The sequence below is a fragment of the Nymphaea colorata genome, chromosome 2 (assembly GCF_008831285.2).
Source record: "Nymphaea colorata isolate Beijing-Zhang1983 chromosome 2, ASM883128v2, whole genome shotgun sequence".
NCBI classification, from domain to species: domain Eukaryota; kingdom Viridiplantae; phylum Streptophyta; class Magnoliopsida; order Nymphaeales; family Nymphaeaceae; genus Nymphaea; species Nymphaea colorata.
The window spans coordinates 32,872,928-32,891,434 of NC_045139.1; the positions used below are offsets into that span (position 1 = coordinate 32,872,928).

Sequence of the window (18,507 nt, forward strand, 5' to 3'; positions counted from 1 at the left end):
ATCCATCATATTAAACATGGGGAGCTTCTTTTCGAACCCTAGCAAGCCACCCTCAAATTCGTAAACCTGGTTTGAAAGATCCTTTTCATATCCTAACGAATTATCAGATCAAGGTCGTATAAGGAGCAACTTTGAGATGGACCAGAAAAGAAGTGCAAAGAACACCAGAAAAAAAGAAAAAAGAAAATGGCATATTGATAAAATGAATTGAGCTGCATTAATATATTAATTATACATTATCACAAAAATGACATACTTCAGCTGCAAGCAGGGGTAACGTTTCAATGGCCTAACACAGCGAATATTTGCCACTAAATACACATTTGTTACACAATGTATCATTCTAGAACTCCAAGAAGCGGGCAAGCACATGTTGGCAATGTCATGACCCGTCTTCCGACCTGCCTTCTGAATCCAAACGACGGCGAAGACTGCCATAAAGCATTTGCATATATTCCTGCCACAGTAAATAATATGTGCATCACAAAAGTGTAAGTCGACAAATGAAATTAATTCTAAGAAGTGCATGTCAAGGCAAACCCACATCCGCAAGTTCATCGGTACACAGGTCATCAATAAGACCTGAATCATCAACTCCAATTCCAGACAAGCCACCAGCATTGGTGACCATTGCACGGAATACAGCTCCAGGTGAACTATGTGACTCAATTAGCCGGGCAGTGTCCTGCATATCAATCTGAAGGAGGGAAAAGGTAGAATCACCATAAAGATTTTTCCAAAAGAAGTTATAATAGCAATTAGCAACTTCACTAACTCATGCAAACACTTCACATCCACATGCAAAGCACCATCATCAGCTGAAAATCTTGGAAAGAAAACCTACTTGATTTTAATTTACTTCCCAGTAACAATAGAATGACCACCAGAAAAGGACACGTCGTCACCAATAGAATCAAGTGCAAAGCTAATATATAAACCCATTTCCACCAGGGGACAACCACCGGACCGCTAGTTATGGATTTTCACAAGTCATGAAGAATCAAACATCCTTCATGAAATGCATATTATTTGCAGAGTGTGGTTGGAAGAAATGCAAACACAAAATGCAGTTATTACATGCGAACAACCATAATCAAGTCCTAAGGGGAATGCATCTGACGTATCAAATGGAAAAGACGGATTCTGACGAGAGAATCAAAATCCAAAATTCATCCAGGATCCATTGCCTGGATGGGTTCATCTCATAACACAGTAGTTCATTGCAGATGTTTCCAACGCCTAAAATCAATTCCAACTGGTTATTTGAAACAAACAAATAGGAAGACATTCCTAATTTGTTTAGGCCATCATTAGGATATTAGAAAGGAACCTGGCATAATAAACCAGGTAGGTAATAGTGAGTCGACTAACCTGAGAATTGTTCAGTTCGTGCTCCATCGCGTGGGGACGACGATCTTCAACTGCAGCTTGAAAGCCAGTAGAAATGTCATGAAGCGGCACAGATGAGGCTGACATACCACCCAAAGCTTTTGTTACAACAGGCAACATCTGCTGAAACATTCTTGAAAAATCAATGCCTTGCCCAGCTCCTAAGCCAGAAAGCATCTTCTCAACATCTTGGTCATCAACCTGATGAACAACTTGTTCAAATGCATTTCTTACTGAAGGACTAGAAGCAAATTGGCCCAGCACATTCCTAAAAACATCTGGAGAAACACCACCAGCCTGCGTTGAAATCCCAGAAAGAAGGTTGTTGAACGTAGAATCACTAAGTACTTGAGACATCATGCTAGTCACATCAGCTTGTCCACTACCAGCAACGTGCTCTGAAGACATTTTGTCAAACAACTGACCAACTAACGAGGGTGACCGCAACGATGAGCCATTGGCATCAGCTCTTGCTGTGCCAGATTGACCTTCAGAAACGAGCGACCGGAGAATGCTTTGGCCTCGAGACATAGTATCCTGGCTATAACTTGAAGATGCCGAATTGCTAGCCTGACCATCCACTTTTTGCTGCTTTAATGTCCTACTTTTCCTCTTATGTACAACAAGATGGCAGCAATCAATTTATCAGATTATATCATACATACAAAAAAATAAGCTTAATGACGAAAACCAGCAAATAAAGTTTCTTCGTATCATCAGGAAAGAGAAAACAGAGTTGTAAAAATGCAATCTGATGTCTCTCACCTTGGAAGGTAATGGCTGCAATCCACCTAGACCTAACCCCAAAGGAACTGCTTTATCACGAGAAGCATCTCGAGAACGATCAGATGTTGGGACAGAAACTTTCTTAGTCATTTCACAGTCTGACTTTTGATGAATTGCTTCATCTGTAGTGGAAAAATATGTAGATTCTTCTGGACGGCCAATGGATGCAGCAAAAGTTGAATTCATCCTTCTATCCATGTTGTCAGAATTATTAAATTGGTTTACTACTGGAACCTGCACAAACAACAGACCCTCAGACATCTCTAGACCAATGAAAGTAACAAAAGGTACCATCATAAAGGCCTGTTGTTGCACCTCTACATGCTCTGCTCTGGGGACACAAGATTCCAAGACATGCTCCGAACTCCCAGGCTTCAAACTTGCCACGGTTCGATTAGCTGAGTTTACCACATCTGCATCTGCATCAAAAACAGTTGTCTGGGAATCAGAACTCAAAAGATTTGAACCTGGGATAGGATGCAATATCATCGATCATCTCATATTGTTTAAGCATAAACCCAGCATATCACCATCTAGGACATTTTACCTTGGACTTGAGGCATCCTAGCTGAATGTGATACATCAGCAGTTGTCGAGCTAGATCCACCTGAATGACTTCCAGAACTTGGATCACCATCAACACCTCTAACATGCATTTCAGCCTGAGATGTAACAGTGAGCTGCTGTGAAGAGCCAGTACTTGTAACAAAATCTGCTCCTCCAGAAACTGTTGTACTGGGTCCTTGTCCAGGAGCTGATGAATTAACAGTAGTCTGCTGAGGGATGCTTGTCTGTTGAGACCTTGCATGCATTGGATAGAATAAACTCAAAACATGATTTGGTGCTTCAGCAGGGCGTGCAGGAACAGCAGCGACTACTGTTCGAATGGGCAAAAGTCGTGCTGGTCCTGGATCTCGACGCTCAGCAGAGTTGGCTGCAGTTGGGTTTGCTTGTTCGGCATTTTGTACTTGCGTATTAGATACTTCACCTGTTGCCCTTGCACCAGCCAACGACAATCCTTGGGCTGCTGATGTCCCTGAAGTGGTGAACAATAAAAGAGAAGGTCAAGCACATCAAGATACCTACTTTCTGCGAAGCTGTTTAATAACATTATGTGCTTACCAGCATGTATGTGTATATTGATGTTCCTTGATATGTCCAAGGGACTGAGTTGTGCAGGTGAAGCAGAAGACAACTGAACAGGAATAACTGAATTTGTGCCAAAAAGGGAACTGGGTTGAAACGGTGAAGGCTGGAAATTTAAAAGAATGTCAAGAGCAGTACATCAATAATGCATATGCATCACATCTATGCAGAAAATGCAACATCTACTGGTTTGAACTACAAACCTGAACCATCAAAGGGTTCGGTCCATGACGTGATACATAAACTGCTGGACCAGAATTGACAATTGCTTCTGCCTGTAATAGTTCATACATCATTATATCCCTTTTCAAAGTTTAAAATATTAACTGATACCAAAATAAAGAGACATACAGGAGATGGTCCCATACGCAGCATTTGAGTTGTTCGTCCAAGCTCTAAAAACAGAGCACCCAAATGCTGCATAGCAATCCCAAGGTGGACCGCTTCAGCTTGGATTTGATTGCGTACAGTTGGATCAGTAACAGCACTTTGTCCTTCTATGCGTTCAGCAATATGCTGCATTAGACAAAAATAGAAATGAGTATTAAATTTTGTATTTTCAACTAAGCAAATAAAGAAAAATCGAAAAGACCGAAAAACAGCATTCACATAGTTTTGGACAGCAGAGCAATACTGTACAGAAGGAAAGATCCATTTGACATGAAATAGAAAGGTTTATTTGTGAGAACTCAGAAAGAGGATTGCCACAACAAAAGCGTAATAGGCCGTCGAGTATCCATCACAAAATGCACACAAGATGATGCAAAATATTCACATATACATGCAGATGAGACTTCAGCATTCTTCTCCATTACCATGTCACACACCACGGCTAAAAGAAGTTGCATGTGTTAATACATCAAGGCAGAATACACACCTCAAACATGGTAACAAAAAAAGTGTCAACTGTAGTCAATGCACTCTATGCCCAATTTTTGTCTAAATTTTAAACTTGATCAACATTCACCAAGCCAAATGTAATATTTTTAGAATATGGTAAATATTTTTTCTTCCCTTAAAATGTTCACCTATGAAGCTTTACATGGTATACATGCACGTGTGTATCCATAAATCATGTCCCTCCACCCAATTTTTTGAAATTGCTCCACACCCATGCCCATGCTCAAACCTGTATCTGGACCTATGTGGCCTGGTCTATCAATTCTATTAAGATGAATTGCAGGCTATCCCATAAAAAATGGTTATTGCGCTAACATTTTGTCATACATTCTGCCACATTTTTTCCACATGCCCTTTCCATTCATAGCATGCTGGAATACCACAGGCCCACAACACTTCTTCAATTCTATGCTCTCAACATTCTTTAGAATTCATCTAAAAGCCCTCTACTTCAACAAACCCATGAAAACCATCAAAAAGTAGAGTTTACACTTCCACCCACACTGCTAAGAAAGAAATGCTAAGCTCCCTCGTGGGAATGCTTTGTACGTAGAAAATACTGGAAAATAAATAATCGATGAGGGTACAGCTTAAAGATTAAACTGAAGGTAGCAAACAAACTGAAGGCATCTTCACTGCTCTTGTAACAGAAGTATAAGTAAATGATTGCTTGACGAAGAGATCAGTCTGACCTACTAACATAAACACAAACTGAAGCTCAATCGTGCAGCAACATAAACAGTTTCCACACAAAAATGTAAAATCCGCTAAATTACATGACATAAAGATTCCAATTGCAAATTCTACCAATCCAATAGGAAATTAAAGAATTCATAAATTCAACACGACAGATAAGAAAGAAGATAAAGTAGCTACAGAAAGTGCTGCTCCAGCATGTCCACCAAGTAACTGTTGCACCCTGCGTATAACAGAACTCAATGATTCAGGAGTTGGTAACCCCCTTGACTGAGAAGATGAATTATCTGAAGGTTGTGTGTTTTCCCTGTTAGTGGAAGAAGTTGATTGATGATGATTGCCTGCACATATCATAGCAATGTCAAAATAAAACATATCACCCAGCAAGGAGGGATGGCAAATAAGCAGAATGAGAAAAATATGAGGTGCGAAGACCCACAAGGCTGCATTGATGCACACGGACACATTCATCATATTGGTAAAAAATGAATTTGATAAAGACCATGCACAGACGACAAATGACTAACTTACAGCTGTCACAAAGCAGGAATTTGAAAAAAAATGACAGGATTAGCAAGGATACATTAGGAAAGAAGTAAATGTCCTCAGTGTACTAAGTTAATATTTGCTAGCTCTATTCTCAAAAAGATTATATGCAATACAAAAATAAGCCTTATTTGGAACAGAAGCCACAGAAAACATTGTGCCAGAAAATTCTTTGTCATGCATCAAAATATTTATATGTTAACCTTTAAGCTCTATAGGGTGCCAAAATGATTACAAAAGACAAAGAGCAAGAACGACCAAATGGTAATATAGACCAAATGGTAATATACGCTGCTACAAATGAGTCATGACCAACAGTTAACAATGGCAAGCAAACACATCATGAACACGAAAGACAAATAGCAAGAATGACCAATTGACAAAACACATCATTATGCATGATCAACAGCCAACAGTGGCAATCAAACATAATTTACATGAATTGGACACATAAACCTATGTAGTTACGTACACATCTGCAAAAAGGGTCCCATACACACAGGCATGCACATGCATGCATGCATGTGAAACCACACCAGCTCAGCACCCCATCTTTATCACTGAATATATAAGATTATTGAGCAGCCCACAACTTTCATATTTTATGAGCCTAAACAAGCTCTTAAAAAGCTAACCATAAGTTCCCAGCTCCACATGTAACAGGACACTCACCATAGGCAGAGAGCATCAGCTCCATCTGACTAATAAACTCTGACAATGTGGTTAACGAGTCAGGGATAACCTGAAAATTGGAAAAAAAGAATCAATCTGTATATGCAAACCCATATAACCAAGGAACTTACAGAAAGCAAAACATAAACAGAGAAGGAGGAAACACAAATCAGCACCAGAGATTGTGAAGGAACTGCAGCCACGCCTGACAGTAGTTGACGAAACTGAGGTAAAAACTGAGATGTGGTATTGGCAGGAGTTGGACCATGTGGAATTTGGTTCGCTGTCTCCTCCCTCCCTCTACCAGTTGCACGTGATCCATCACTTTCACCGCCCTGAGCACCTCGATCAGGAGCATTATTCTGCCACTCAGAAGCAACAACACGTACAGGAAGACAATCAGGCCCAGCTGTAATAGATTAATTATGGTTCCCGACCTCAAAAAATAAAATAAAAAACAAAAATCTCACTGTACATTTGGAATCTGGTTGCTACTAGCCCCATTTGCAGCAGATAAATTTCCAAGCCCAACAGAATTAAGGACAGCTCCAATGATCTAAAAGCCAAAAAGCAAAGAGTTAAGGGGCTGGCTAACACGAATATGCAGTTATTACACTAGTTCTGAAGATACCCGTGAAATGTCTGGTACAATGTCTTCAACTTGGTCGCCAATATTAAAGCTCCCAAGGACTACACTGTGTGAAATTTGTCCAGTCCTGGTGCGGGAGCCACCTGCTGTGGGTTCACTACCTGTTTAAGATATGAGAAGTAAAATAGAAGTCATCACAATGAACCTATCTTTGCACCAATAAGACAAGATATTAGACACAATTAACAACTTCTTGTTCATGTGAAATATCAAAAAGCATCATGTACAAAATGGTTACAGGTAAAGTTGCAAATAGATCAGATCCAGGACAGTAAAATGCATTAGTGATTGGATCCAAATTTGATCCGGCACATCAGAAATTGCCAAAATCCTCAAATGAGAACTGGACTACTTGCAACTCTAGCTCTACGAAAAAGACCCATAGAGTAAATCCATTCTAAAGGACCGCATCCACAGAAATTATTGCAGAAAAGATAAAAATCAGACCAATCCACTCAAAAACCAAGAAATTGAGCAAGAGATGAACAACAGGCCAGCTGAGGAAGATTCGTTTTCCAATCCCCCCCAAAAAAAATAAAACAAGTGTCACCAAAATATTTTTTTTCAGAAGTAAAATAAAACTGGAAGCAGCAAGAATGCAAATGGAATTGAAAAGAGAGTGAATTCAAACCCCTGGAAATAGATGCACAAATGCAGATAGATATCAAATGCATGGAACTTTCCATGGCCACAAAATCTTATTATTTATGTTGTTAAAGCCTCGCCTAGGCGTGGACTAAGCGTGAGTCTCCACCCGTCACCTAAGTCCACCACTTAGGCGACAGGATATGTGTTGGCGGCTTGGCGCCTAGGCCAACACGCCCAGTTCATGGGAAAGTGAAAAGTCACTTTCCCTTCCAATTAATGTTTCTTAATTGAGTATACATTGTCATATACTTTAATTTGTATTGACTATGTATTTTTATGTAGTGTTATGTCGATTATGCTGTTATATGTATACTGTTGTATGTATATACTATTAGTCACTTAGTCTGTTATATAGTATTATGATACCTCATACCTGTCTTTTGTTCTTAGATCCTTATGATGGGATCATAGTTTTTTTCTATGCCAAGGTTTCAGAGAGGATCTCGGACGATCCACCAAAGCACGAAAGTCAGGATCATTCAGAAAATCGATTCCTATTCAAAGAGTGCATAACTGCATCGATAAGCTCATGCCAACCCATCAATTTGGGATCCAATTCAGATTTTTTTATGTAGACGTTAGTATGGTTACATACTAATATGTATTGTTACTGTCGTATACTTGTATGTATGCTATTAGGTACTCTTAGCCTTCTTTATTATATTGTGTCTTTCTTTAAGAACAGATGGTTTAAAGCCTTCTTGCTGATTTATATTCCATCTTCTAGAGATTAGATTTAGGTTTTTTTTTTTTTAGTTTCTTGTATTAGATTACATTTAATAATGAGTAATGTTAAACTTCTTCTATTAATTTTGCATATTCAATGAAGTCAACAATTAATTTTTGACTGTTAATGCTTGCTATATTACTACTCTCCACATTTCAAATATTAGTGATAGTTAATCAAAATAATTTGACATATTAACATAATTAAAAAAATAAAAAAACAAAAATTGGCCACCTTTTTTGCCTATGTTGGCTTAGGCGCTAGGCGCTGCCTGCCTGGGCGCCTTGACAACATAGCTTATTATGCTTGACAAAATGGATGGATGGATTAAATATTGAATCCAAAAATCCCATGGAATGCCTCAGTCTCTTTGACAACAATTATCTGTCCGAGTCAATTTCTTGAGACATGGGGCTCAAAAATAATCTCAAGACAGGTACACTTCAAAGTTCAAACATCCGGATCTAGATAACATGGGTGCGCCACTTAGGTCCAAGTACGCATGCCAATATAGCAGGTAATAGACTGGGGCACTTGGACACTGGTGGGTACACTTTGGATCAGATGCAAAGGCAAATCCAATCCAATCATTTTCATGAAAAAACAAAAATTTGAAGAAATAATCCTTTTGAATCTTTTTAAGTTACATACAAGTAGTCATGATTTTAATATTTCATATGCGACTTCATGACTTCAATAAAATTATATATAAATCATAATAATTATATAGTTTCATATATATAAAGATGGTGTATGTATACCCAGCCACACCCCATTCCCATGCTTTTCAAAATTGTTGTGCCCATACCTTCCACATCCACACTCGTAACTTAGATTCATTATTCTGTCAAATATTGGAACCAAAGTAAAGAAATGTATTAACATCAAAGCAACTTAATGCCCACAAGCCTATGTACCAGACCAAGAAAATATTCCAACTGTATGAAACAAAGATAAGCATCATGGTAATTCAATGTGGATGCTGTTAGCAAAACTACATTGAAAGTCAAAACCAAAATACCAATACTTTCTTCAAATTTTTTGAATGGTAGGCGTGTTTCTTACCTATGCCAAAAAAAAAGGTTGAAAAACCTGCAAGATTCTTGCCATTAAACAAGCCTCATTACAAAGACAGGAGAAGACCTCACGTGAAGAACTTTCTAAGGCCTTTAAAGTTTTAAAGAAACCTTTTAAAACCTTAAATTGATTGACTGAGCCTCGATCATTAAGGTCCATCTCTCAACAGATTCAGTTCCCATATGTCCCTCTTTAGTCACTACAGATATCTTGCCAATGCCTCTAGAAATTCATGTGTGCAAGTTTTGTTTCATACCTGTGATTTGCTTCTTATCTCGATTCTCCACTATCACTGAAACCTTGAACCCACCTCCACATGTACATTCCAAATCACAAGTTTCACAAATCATCTCTTTGTCACACTCAAAAAACGAACTTCACTTGTCTGGATGCCAGAATCCACATATGCAATATCTGATGCTTGCTATTCAAACTTGTTTATCACCAAATAAACCTCACATTCTCCAGGGTCACTATCCCCTTCCTTCCTGATGACCAAACTTCCTTATGGTCACCAAATAGATCTCAAATTCTTCAGTGCACTTTCTCCTTCTTTCAAGATGACTTGTTTAGCATTTTTATGATGTCCAAACTTTAAATACTAATAAATCCTGGTTCCGTTTTTTGAAATCCAAGGGGAAGATTCTTATCAAGTCAAACATGTAGTTCAGATGCACAAGGTCAAATCTGATCATGAAAAGCATGCAAATACAGGATCTTAGGAGTGCTAAACATGAAAATAAAGCTTTATTGGATCCAGAGAACAAAATGTTTCCAACATATGCTTTACAAGTTTACAATAAGGAAACACCAAAGGGTTGCAACAAACAGCTCCACTTATGTTCATTTGTGTCCAACTTTATTTCTCAAGTCTTACACTTAGAAATTAGTTAGCAGCAAATTAGAGGAATAAATAAGTAGCGACCATGAATTCGGAAAAAAAATGTCTGCAAGGATGCAATAAATTGATCTAGATTATGCTGGTCCATAAGGGAAATTCTTCAAACTCCATTAGATGGGATTAAACTACTTTCCAAGAAAATACTTTCATATAGAGGAACTCCCTGATTATTTAGTGCCACATACCAACTTTATCAGGTTAATTTGGCAATTTCTTTAGACCATAAAGTTGACATAATGGACAAAGAACTTCAAAGAAGAACACTTATGAATCTAAGACACCAAGAACCAAAAATAAGAGAATAAAAAGCAGGATATAATGATGATGTAGGAAACAATCAACACAACAAAATATTATCAAATAATCAAAAGGGGAAACCTGACTGATCAACATTAAGACTCGCAGTGGTGGCAGACCCAGTTCCTGCAGGAGATTGTGATTGCACTGGCTGTCTTACAACCAAATGCAGTGTATGCCCATCCTCCACATCTACATATAGTTAAGGCATGCAAACACAACCGAATAACCAGAACAGCATAAAGAAGAATCAAATACATACAGAGAGAACGGTTAGAAATTAGGTTAGAAATTAGAATATACATACAAATATGCATCTACATATTCATATAAACACATGCTTGACATGGTATTCAGTCTGCACTTAGGTGAACAAGTGTGTATTGCTAATGTCGTATGTCATGGCATATTTGTCCAGGAACCACATGTAAATGCAATTTCTTTTGTTACTTCTTTTATTTCACATGTTTTTTTACCTGTATTTGCTACCATCATCGAGGTAGCTATCAAGTTTGCTTACTAGCAATTAAGTCTCCCTAATAGCCGCTCACCTCCCTTGTGTATCTATACGTTAACCACAATATCTTTTGATGAGTAGCAAAGACGTCCCATAAGGCTTTAATTCTTTGATGCACTTGTGGGATCATTATGATCGAGAAAAATTTTATTAAGGGGTGACCCAATAGGAACTCATTATATCATGCACAAACCTCATGCTAAGGCAACACTAAAGAGCTTATATATGGCCTTCTGCAAAGCTCACTGAATCGTATAACCAAAGGGTAACTGCAAGTCTGCAACAGTGTTCCAGATTCCAGAATAGCAAAAGATTATATATGCACTGGGTTTATTGCTTCTCATGAGCTTAACAAGCAGAACACATGATACAGATACTTTTTTTTTTTTTTGGACATTTACACATTCTGAAATATCAGTGTCAAAAAAGCATGCGTTCGCCGGAGCACTAGTCCGCCACATAACAGAAGAAGAATTCACCTAGTTGACTAAGGATGTGATAGTAGCACACTCTCACGCACATTATTCTGCATTATGCCATTTTCATAATCCACATCAATAGTAAACATGTAGCATGCTTTCATGCATCTTTCAAGTCACAAAAAGAAAACAATTGCTACAAAAAGTGCAAACCTAAAGATGCTTTTTCTAGACACTTATTTTTTTATGTCTGGGTAAACTTTAAAGTTTAAAATATACTCCTCCCTTTGTTTTTAAGAAGAAAATCCAGGCAAAAGTTCATTGTTGAGGAAAGTGAAAAGGAAAAACCCAGGCAAAAGCTGATGCCCAAGGAAATCAACCAGCACATAACAGAGAGACTATTATATTTTCAAGGGTCGGAGGGGGGTTTGGAGCGGAAAGTAATCACTGCAGGAATCCAATGAGTGTTATCTTTCTTATTATCCAGACAGAAGCTAAAATACCCTAATAAGAAGTAACATCTGATCCTCAAAATTCATCACTTTGAAGTCCTGCTTAAATTTAGTTCAATCCTGTCTCACCCTCCAACAAAATTAGTACAATAAGTACCAAAAAAGAAAAGCCACCAATCTGACGCCTAGTATAAATAATAAAATAAAAACAAATACATAAAACAAAATTTATCCATATGTTTTATCAAAACAATATTCACCAAAAAAAAAATAGTAATCAAGAAAGAGCAGGATACATGTCACTAGTTCCACATGAAAACAAAAGCAAAGGAAGGAAACTGATCGTACATTCAAACTGAGAACTGAGACCCATTACTGCAGAAGATACAGAGCTTGAATAGAGCATTAAACATGTAGATGTTCCAACTCTCATCTCTAACGAACATAAATTAACACAAGTAATGCAGTGGAAAAGGATACTATAATCAGAAAGCAAGTGATCGTCCTTGAGGACCTTTCCCCTGAAAATTAGTCGTTGCTGCACTGCAGGCACACCAACTGCACTTGCAATTTGTTCCTTGAATGAAGGTACTGACATCTGAAGAAACCACATGTTCATGTGTCAAAGGAAAGTGCATGTAGAATAGGAAAAGTTTCACCATTTCAAAATAAAATTAACAAGGCAAGATTGAAAGTGCAATAAAGTAGCCTCAAAATTACAATCCTAGGGATGTATACATAAGCAGAGACCAACAGAAAACTAACAAAATAAAAATTAATCAAGAGGACCATGCATAATATAATATGGTCCCTTCGAGCCTCTAGAGGTCATATCCAACATTGACAGTGCAGCGTCACACAAGTACAGGTTAGTCTCAGAATGGAAAATGACAAGAATCAAACTTTTTTGTCCGAAATTACAAATCGTTTTATCGGGCTCTCTCTCCCCCCCCCTTTCTTTTACCGCAGCCAACAAGATTTGTTATAAGAAACTAGATTCACCTCCACAAAACAAAGCTAGCATTTCATTTTCTAATGGCAACATAGAGAAAGAAGCATTACATTTTTTCGGACACGAAAACTGTGAACTTGAGAATCCAGAGTCTTGATATTGAGCTCAACATAAGCATCAGAAGTTTCAGGTGTATGTCCACTTGAACTGGTAGCTTCATTAGGATTCTTGTCTGCCATACTGCAGAAAAACATGGTTAATCTTCCCAACAATATCAAAGCCATGCACATCAAGGCAACTCAGCATTGGCAAAGTCACCTATTGCAACGGAACTATTTAAGATCCAGGCCTTGCAAGAATTTTTCAGTAGTAATTAAAGCATGTGTTAGACATCTAAAACCACATAGACAAGGATCAAAACAGGAAAGGTAAACAGCTAAACAAGCATGATTAAGCCAACCATACCATATGTTGTGGCCTAAACAATCATACAGGAGATGGAACTATGCATGATAAACGCATGATGGTTTGTTGAATGAAGTGCGTACAACTACAAGTTAAACATAAGTAGGAGGAAATTATCAACCAAAACTAAAGACTAAAACAATAACTAGCATCAATATAGGCAAACAATATTTACATAATCCTATAGACAAGTTAAGTAAATTCAGCATCAAACGGAAACAATAAAACAAACACAGTCACAACATGGGGCCTGGCATGCTCTGGATGACAGCATTAAACAGTTAAGGGTCATCTTATACAACATCACAATATATTCCATGTCACAGAGTTGCAGGTGCAAGCGCAGACAAAGGAGAAAAATAAATTACAAAGGACCTAGGTGCAGAGGCATACATATATACACATTTACTGCAACATATATATACACATGTTGAATGTGTGCATAATATTGAGTAAAGATATTGTGTGTGTGTGTGTGTGTGCGTATGTAAGTATAGGTGCATATGAGAGCATGACTGTTAACCAATGGTCGATACACTAAAAAAAGCATAATGTAAAGATTCTTTATATGTAAAATGATAAATAAGCAAATGGATACAAAACAAACAAAAACTTAAAAAAGGTTTAGAAAAGATAAGCTTAGATTTGTCAGAGTGGACCCAAAAATAAAGTTGGACAAAGAATGGCACAAGGTGCACGTAATGCATGGGACATGGCAACAAGGCACCGACCATGTCCAACAGTGCATGACTGCGTTCATGTTCAAAAATGTCAGCATGAACTATGTCGCCTTCTAGGCATGGTTCAGTTACACAGAACATATACCCCTTATAGAAGAGGAATATTAGACTTCAGGTTCAGGATATATATATATGAACTATGTCGCCTTCTAGGCATGGTTCAGTTACACAGAACATATACCCCTTATAGAAGAGGAATATTAGACTTCAGGTTCAGGATATATATATATATATATACTGATGCAATTCCAGGTGAGGTGCTTCTCTCAACCTCAACAAGATGGTTGCAAGCTTAACCAGAAACTTTATAGGCGCTTTCATATGGTCCTTAAAGGAACAGGTCATAACCAATTTGAGCTTGTCACTTTCACTGGTGCATGTTATAACAATAAGACATACACAAATTTCCTAACTCACAGGAAAAAGAGCGCAGAAGCAATATCTACTTTGTCGGCTTTAGTATTCAGAAGGCCTTTATACTGTGTTGTTCAGCTGTCGTCTAATGAGAACATACTTGTTGACAACGAAACACTCAAAAACATCAAATTGAAATTTCTGCTGCACCCATAATTTCTCAAAGGAAATCCATAACCAGGATTTTCATTTGCCGACTCAATGACAATAAATTTGTGAAAGGAGTCCCCATCCAAGCTTGAGAATCAGCACATGTTCAAAGCCTTTCGGCCCAACCAAAATGAAGGATCTGCAGAGCACACGATTTCACTGTAGACAAAACCATCATATGCATGACCAGCTTCAGACAAATTAACATGAAACTACTCGTCCCAACCAACCATTCGATCCACCACAGGCAAACCCCTTCCAACCTTGCTCCCCAACTGACTACCCGCGAAAAGAAACGTTACAAAAACCAAACTTCTTTCCAAATCAAACCATCCTCCCCTTCTCATAAACACCAAATCTCCGTAATCAATTGAAAACGAGCAACGACACGTAAAGAAAGACCAAAACCGATACCAAGAAAGAAGGGAGTCGGTTCTTTTCTCATTGTGGAACTAACGCCAATAGCCTTAGATGATAATGCAATGAAAAAAACAATCTATCTAATCAAGATTCCAAGAGCCCGACGCCCAAACAAGCCACTGCACCTCGAAAAGAAACAAAAAAAATGCTAGAAACCACATGAGAACAAATTAAAGAATCAGCAAATATCAAGTGCAAGACGGAAGGAACGGATCACGAACAACCCCATTAATTGATTTAGATAAAACACCACCACCAAGCATCACCGGAAGTGCCAATCGGATCCCAAACCACATATATTTAGAGGATACACAATAATCGCAGGGAGAAATCAGAGCTTACCTCCGTAGCCGGAATTTGGGAGAGAGAGATATAGATAGGAGATAAAATAAAGAATAAGAGGGAAAATGAGCCAACAAGGCAAGAAGCAATGCGGTAGAAAACTCTTCTCGCGCTCTCTCCCCCCACTCTCTTCTTTCCCTTTTGCTTTTGGCGTATGAAAGGGTCGCAATGAGAATTGAGAAAGGAAAATGGTAGCTTCTAGAAACCAGCGTTTCGATGTAATTTAAATATGCAATTGTAATTTTTAAAGAAAGAAAATTAACTCGAGCTGGTCGGTCTAGTCACCGTCATCAGCGTCTGATACGGGTCGGAAAAGAACAAGATTTTGTTAAAATTTAGATCTGGATCTGAATCATATTAGACGCAAATTCAGGTCCGATATAAATCCAATCATCGGCAATTGGTTCTGGGTTTGAAACAAATGTGCTGCCAGCAGAAATTGGATTTGGTTTTCCAATATATCCAAGTAGCATAATATCGTACGGTTTATGTATTTTGATTTGGTTTTAGCAAGTCCGCCTTATTAAATTTGAATCCAATTAATAATAAATTAATTATTTTAACACTTTAGTTGACGAGTGTACTGTGTAAAAGTTTCAATTACTTTGAGGGTTCGAAGAATCGAGATGTTCCTCGTAAGTGAATTGTCAACCTTTTCACCCATTAATAATTGTCCCTAAAAATCAATTATTCGAAATAAATATGAACTTGGCAATTGCATGGTTTTGACTTAAAAAAACTACAAATCATTTCCCAACAAATAGGATAATAGTTGATGATGATCCAACCTTTAAAACATAATAAATAATCGCCCCCAACATTTCTTTTTGTTTCTCAAATTAACGTTTTTTTATATGAAACATTACCTAATGTTGGTGATTTGCAAAATTATCTAACATCAAGTTAAACTAAGAAAATGAGAAAAATATAAGATACCCTCTTTTATGGTCCGGTAAAAAGGTACAGATGTCAATATATTCAATTTGCATCAAATATTTGGCTAAACTTTTATGAAAATATCATTTTTGAAAAAAAAAAATCATAATACTAAAATCATATCAGTTTCGGATGTACATAACGGACCGAATTCAGATTATATTTAGTTTTTAAATAAATATCGTATCTTAAATGTCTTACATTTTGAAAATAAGTCAAATTTAATTTACATTTTAAATCTTAATTATAAATCAGATTTCAGATTTGAATTCAGATATGATGTCTTTTATTTTTATTTTAATTCTAATTCAAGTCTTAATATATAAATATCCAAAAAAAACATAAGCAGATAAAAATATATTCAATTCGAATTTGATCCATTTACATCAAGCATGGGTTGGACTCCTATATGGCAAAACGAAGTTTGACCTTCATCGACCTGTAAGGTTTTTTTTTTCAGTTTATTTTTTTTTAGATAAGTAGTTTCGTAAATTGTCCCCCTCGAATAACAGTTTGTGCAAGGAGGCATTAAGTATTAAATAAAAAAGTTGAACGTCCATTTGTGGTGTTTCAAGCGTTGGGTGGTCATCCGTTATTAGCTCATTTATTGGATGGTGATGTGTAATTTTTTTATGAAAAAATAGATTGGAATCCACGACAATAAATGGGTAAATGTAAAGTTTTTGTATTGGTAAATACAAGGTATGGGTTTATTAGCTTGTATTAGCCATCCTCATTGTCAGATATGCCCAAATACTTTGTTCTAATAATATTTGTAATTGTTATGTGATATGTTTTATTTACTGCCATTAAGTTATTAAAAGAAAGACTAATAGCAACATAAAAAATAATTACCACATTTTCATGTTGTTCTATAACATGAAATTACGTATCGAAAACTTATGAAGGAGTTTGATTACTTTGGATTTTAAATCCATGGATCTGACGTACTGATATGGCAAAAGATTCATGATAAAATCCATATTCATCAAACTAAGTATCTTAAGCAAATAATTAATATAAAGTCAAAATAGCTAAAAACATTTTTAACATGGGGATCGTCATGCTACATAATTTGTGCTGTGACGAGCCAAAATGGTCGGACGTTGCATAATGTGATTTAAATGTTCAAATATTGCTTCTAAATCATTATAAGAATCACAACTTTTATATGATTTAAGTTGACAATCACAACTCCAATGTATGAAATTCAGCTAAATTGAGGGTTGAGAGTATTCTACTTGAAAGCAGGAGTATAACTGTATAGGGTTGAGAGTTTTATAATGTTTTTGATATATTTTGGTTGCTACTTTAATTTTGTAACAAAACATCCAACGTTAACTAGTACAATTATTAGTCCACGCATCAATGCTTTTAGAATAGACTACGTGCAAAAGTAATACAGTTGGTCAATATGGCGATCACCTAGAAAGTACATCGTGGGTTCGATTCCCATGGATGTTATTCTTCAATATTATAAATAATGAGATCGCCTCATTCTATTCAATGGGTTTATCATACCTCACCTAGGTCCCAAGACAGCTCATGATCCCGATAGTAAGGAAAAATGGGAGGGTTTCGTACCTCATTTTTGTTAAATATAATATGTTACTATTCCATGCATCTGCCTGAAAAGCAAAACAAGTTTACATTACACTTTTGAAAGTACCTAATTTGATCAATTTACGGGTTAGATGCATAAAATAATAACATAATATTCATAGATTTAAGGTTGGACTCTCCCCATATTTTATATTAAATCAATGTTTTATAAACATGTACTAAGATCCATGCTGATTTTCTATGTTCAACTTGTCACACAATAAACAAGTTAGAGGCGAAAACCCTGGCATATTATATACCACATGGATGATATATCAATCGGTGCAACTTAGTACAAATAATTACAATTCAATTGCCAAATAAATGACATGCAACAAACATTGAGTGTGTCAATGTCTCATCTCATCTCAAGTAAAAGGACAGGAAGTCATACACCGTTTCAAATATGAATATACTGGCCTCAAGGGGCATAGCGTAGCTGGTTGAGTTAGGGGCTTGTACTAAGGCAGGTCTCTAGTTCGATTCCCGTGGGTGTTATGTTCCTGTGTCTTAAGGCGGTAGGGCGCGACATCTAAGCTGAAGGGTGCACCGTTGCTATCGCTGACACCGATGCAGCTCAGGACCCCGGAGGCAGGGAGAATGGGGGGGCCTTCGGGCCTTTTTCGGGCGGTGGAATTAATACCCCTTGCTCACCCGAAATATG

General features: G+C 37.2%; 1 protein-coding gene across 1 annotated transcript; it reads right to left on the reverse strand.

The window, feature by feature from the left end:
• Positions 1–194: 194 nt before the first annotated feature.
• On the reverse strand, positions 195–15,494 carry LOC116247603 (uncharacterized). The gene is made up of 18 exons (XM_031619794.2): positions 15,306–15,494; positions 12,885–13,014; positions 12,303–12,420; positions 10,516–10,626; positions 6,767–6,885; positions 6,611–6,691; positions 6,312–6,497; positions 6,136–6,205; positions 5,098–5,258; positions 3,673–3,837; positions 3,525–3,596; positions 3,298–3,427; positions 2,723–3,211; positions 2,491–2,594; positions 2,155–2,409; positions 1,372–2,001; positions 545–697; positions 195–457 (listed from the first exon to the last, which is right to left on the reverse strand). Exons 2-18 carry the CDS (start codon positions 13,011–13,013, stop codon positions 383–385), a joined length of 3,048 nt encoding a protein of 1,015 aa, XP_031475654.1. The 5' UTR covers position 13,014; positions 15,306–15,494; the 3' UTR covers positions 195–382.
• Positions 15,495–18,507: the final 3,013 nt, after the last annotated feature.

Excerpts from the sequence above, each read along its gene's own strand:
- LOC116247603 (XM_031619794.2), bottom strand. The coding sequence starts at position 13,013 with ATGGCAGACAAGAATCCTAATGAAGCTACCAGTTCAAGTGGACATACA. Across the intron at positions 3,838-5,097 it reads ATGCTGGAGCAGCACTTTCT|CATATTGCTGAACGCATAGA; the intron begins GTAGCTACTTTA and ends TGTCTAATGCAG. Across the intron at positions 458-544 it reads GTACCGATGAACTTGCGGAT|GAATATATGCAAATGCTTTA; the intron begins GTGGGTTTGCCT and ends TTACTGTGGCAG.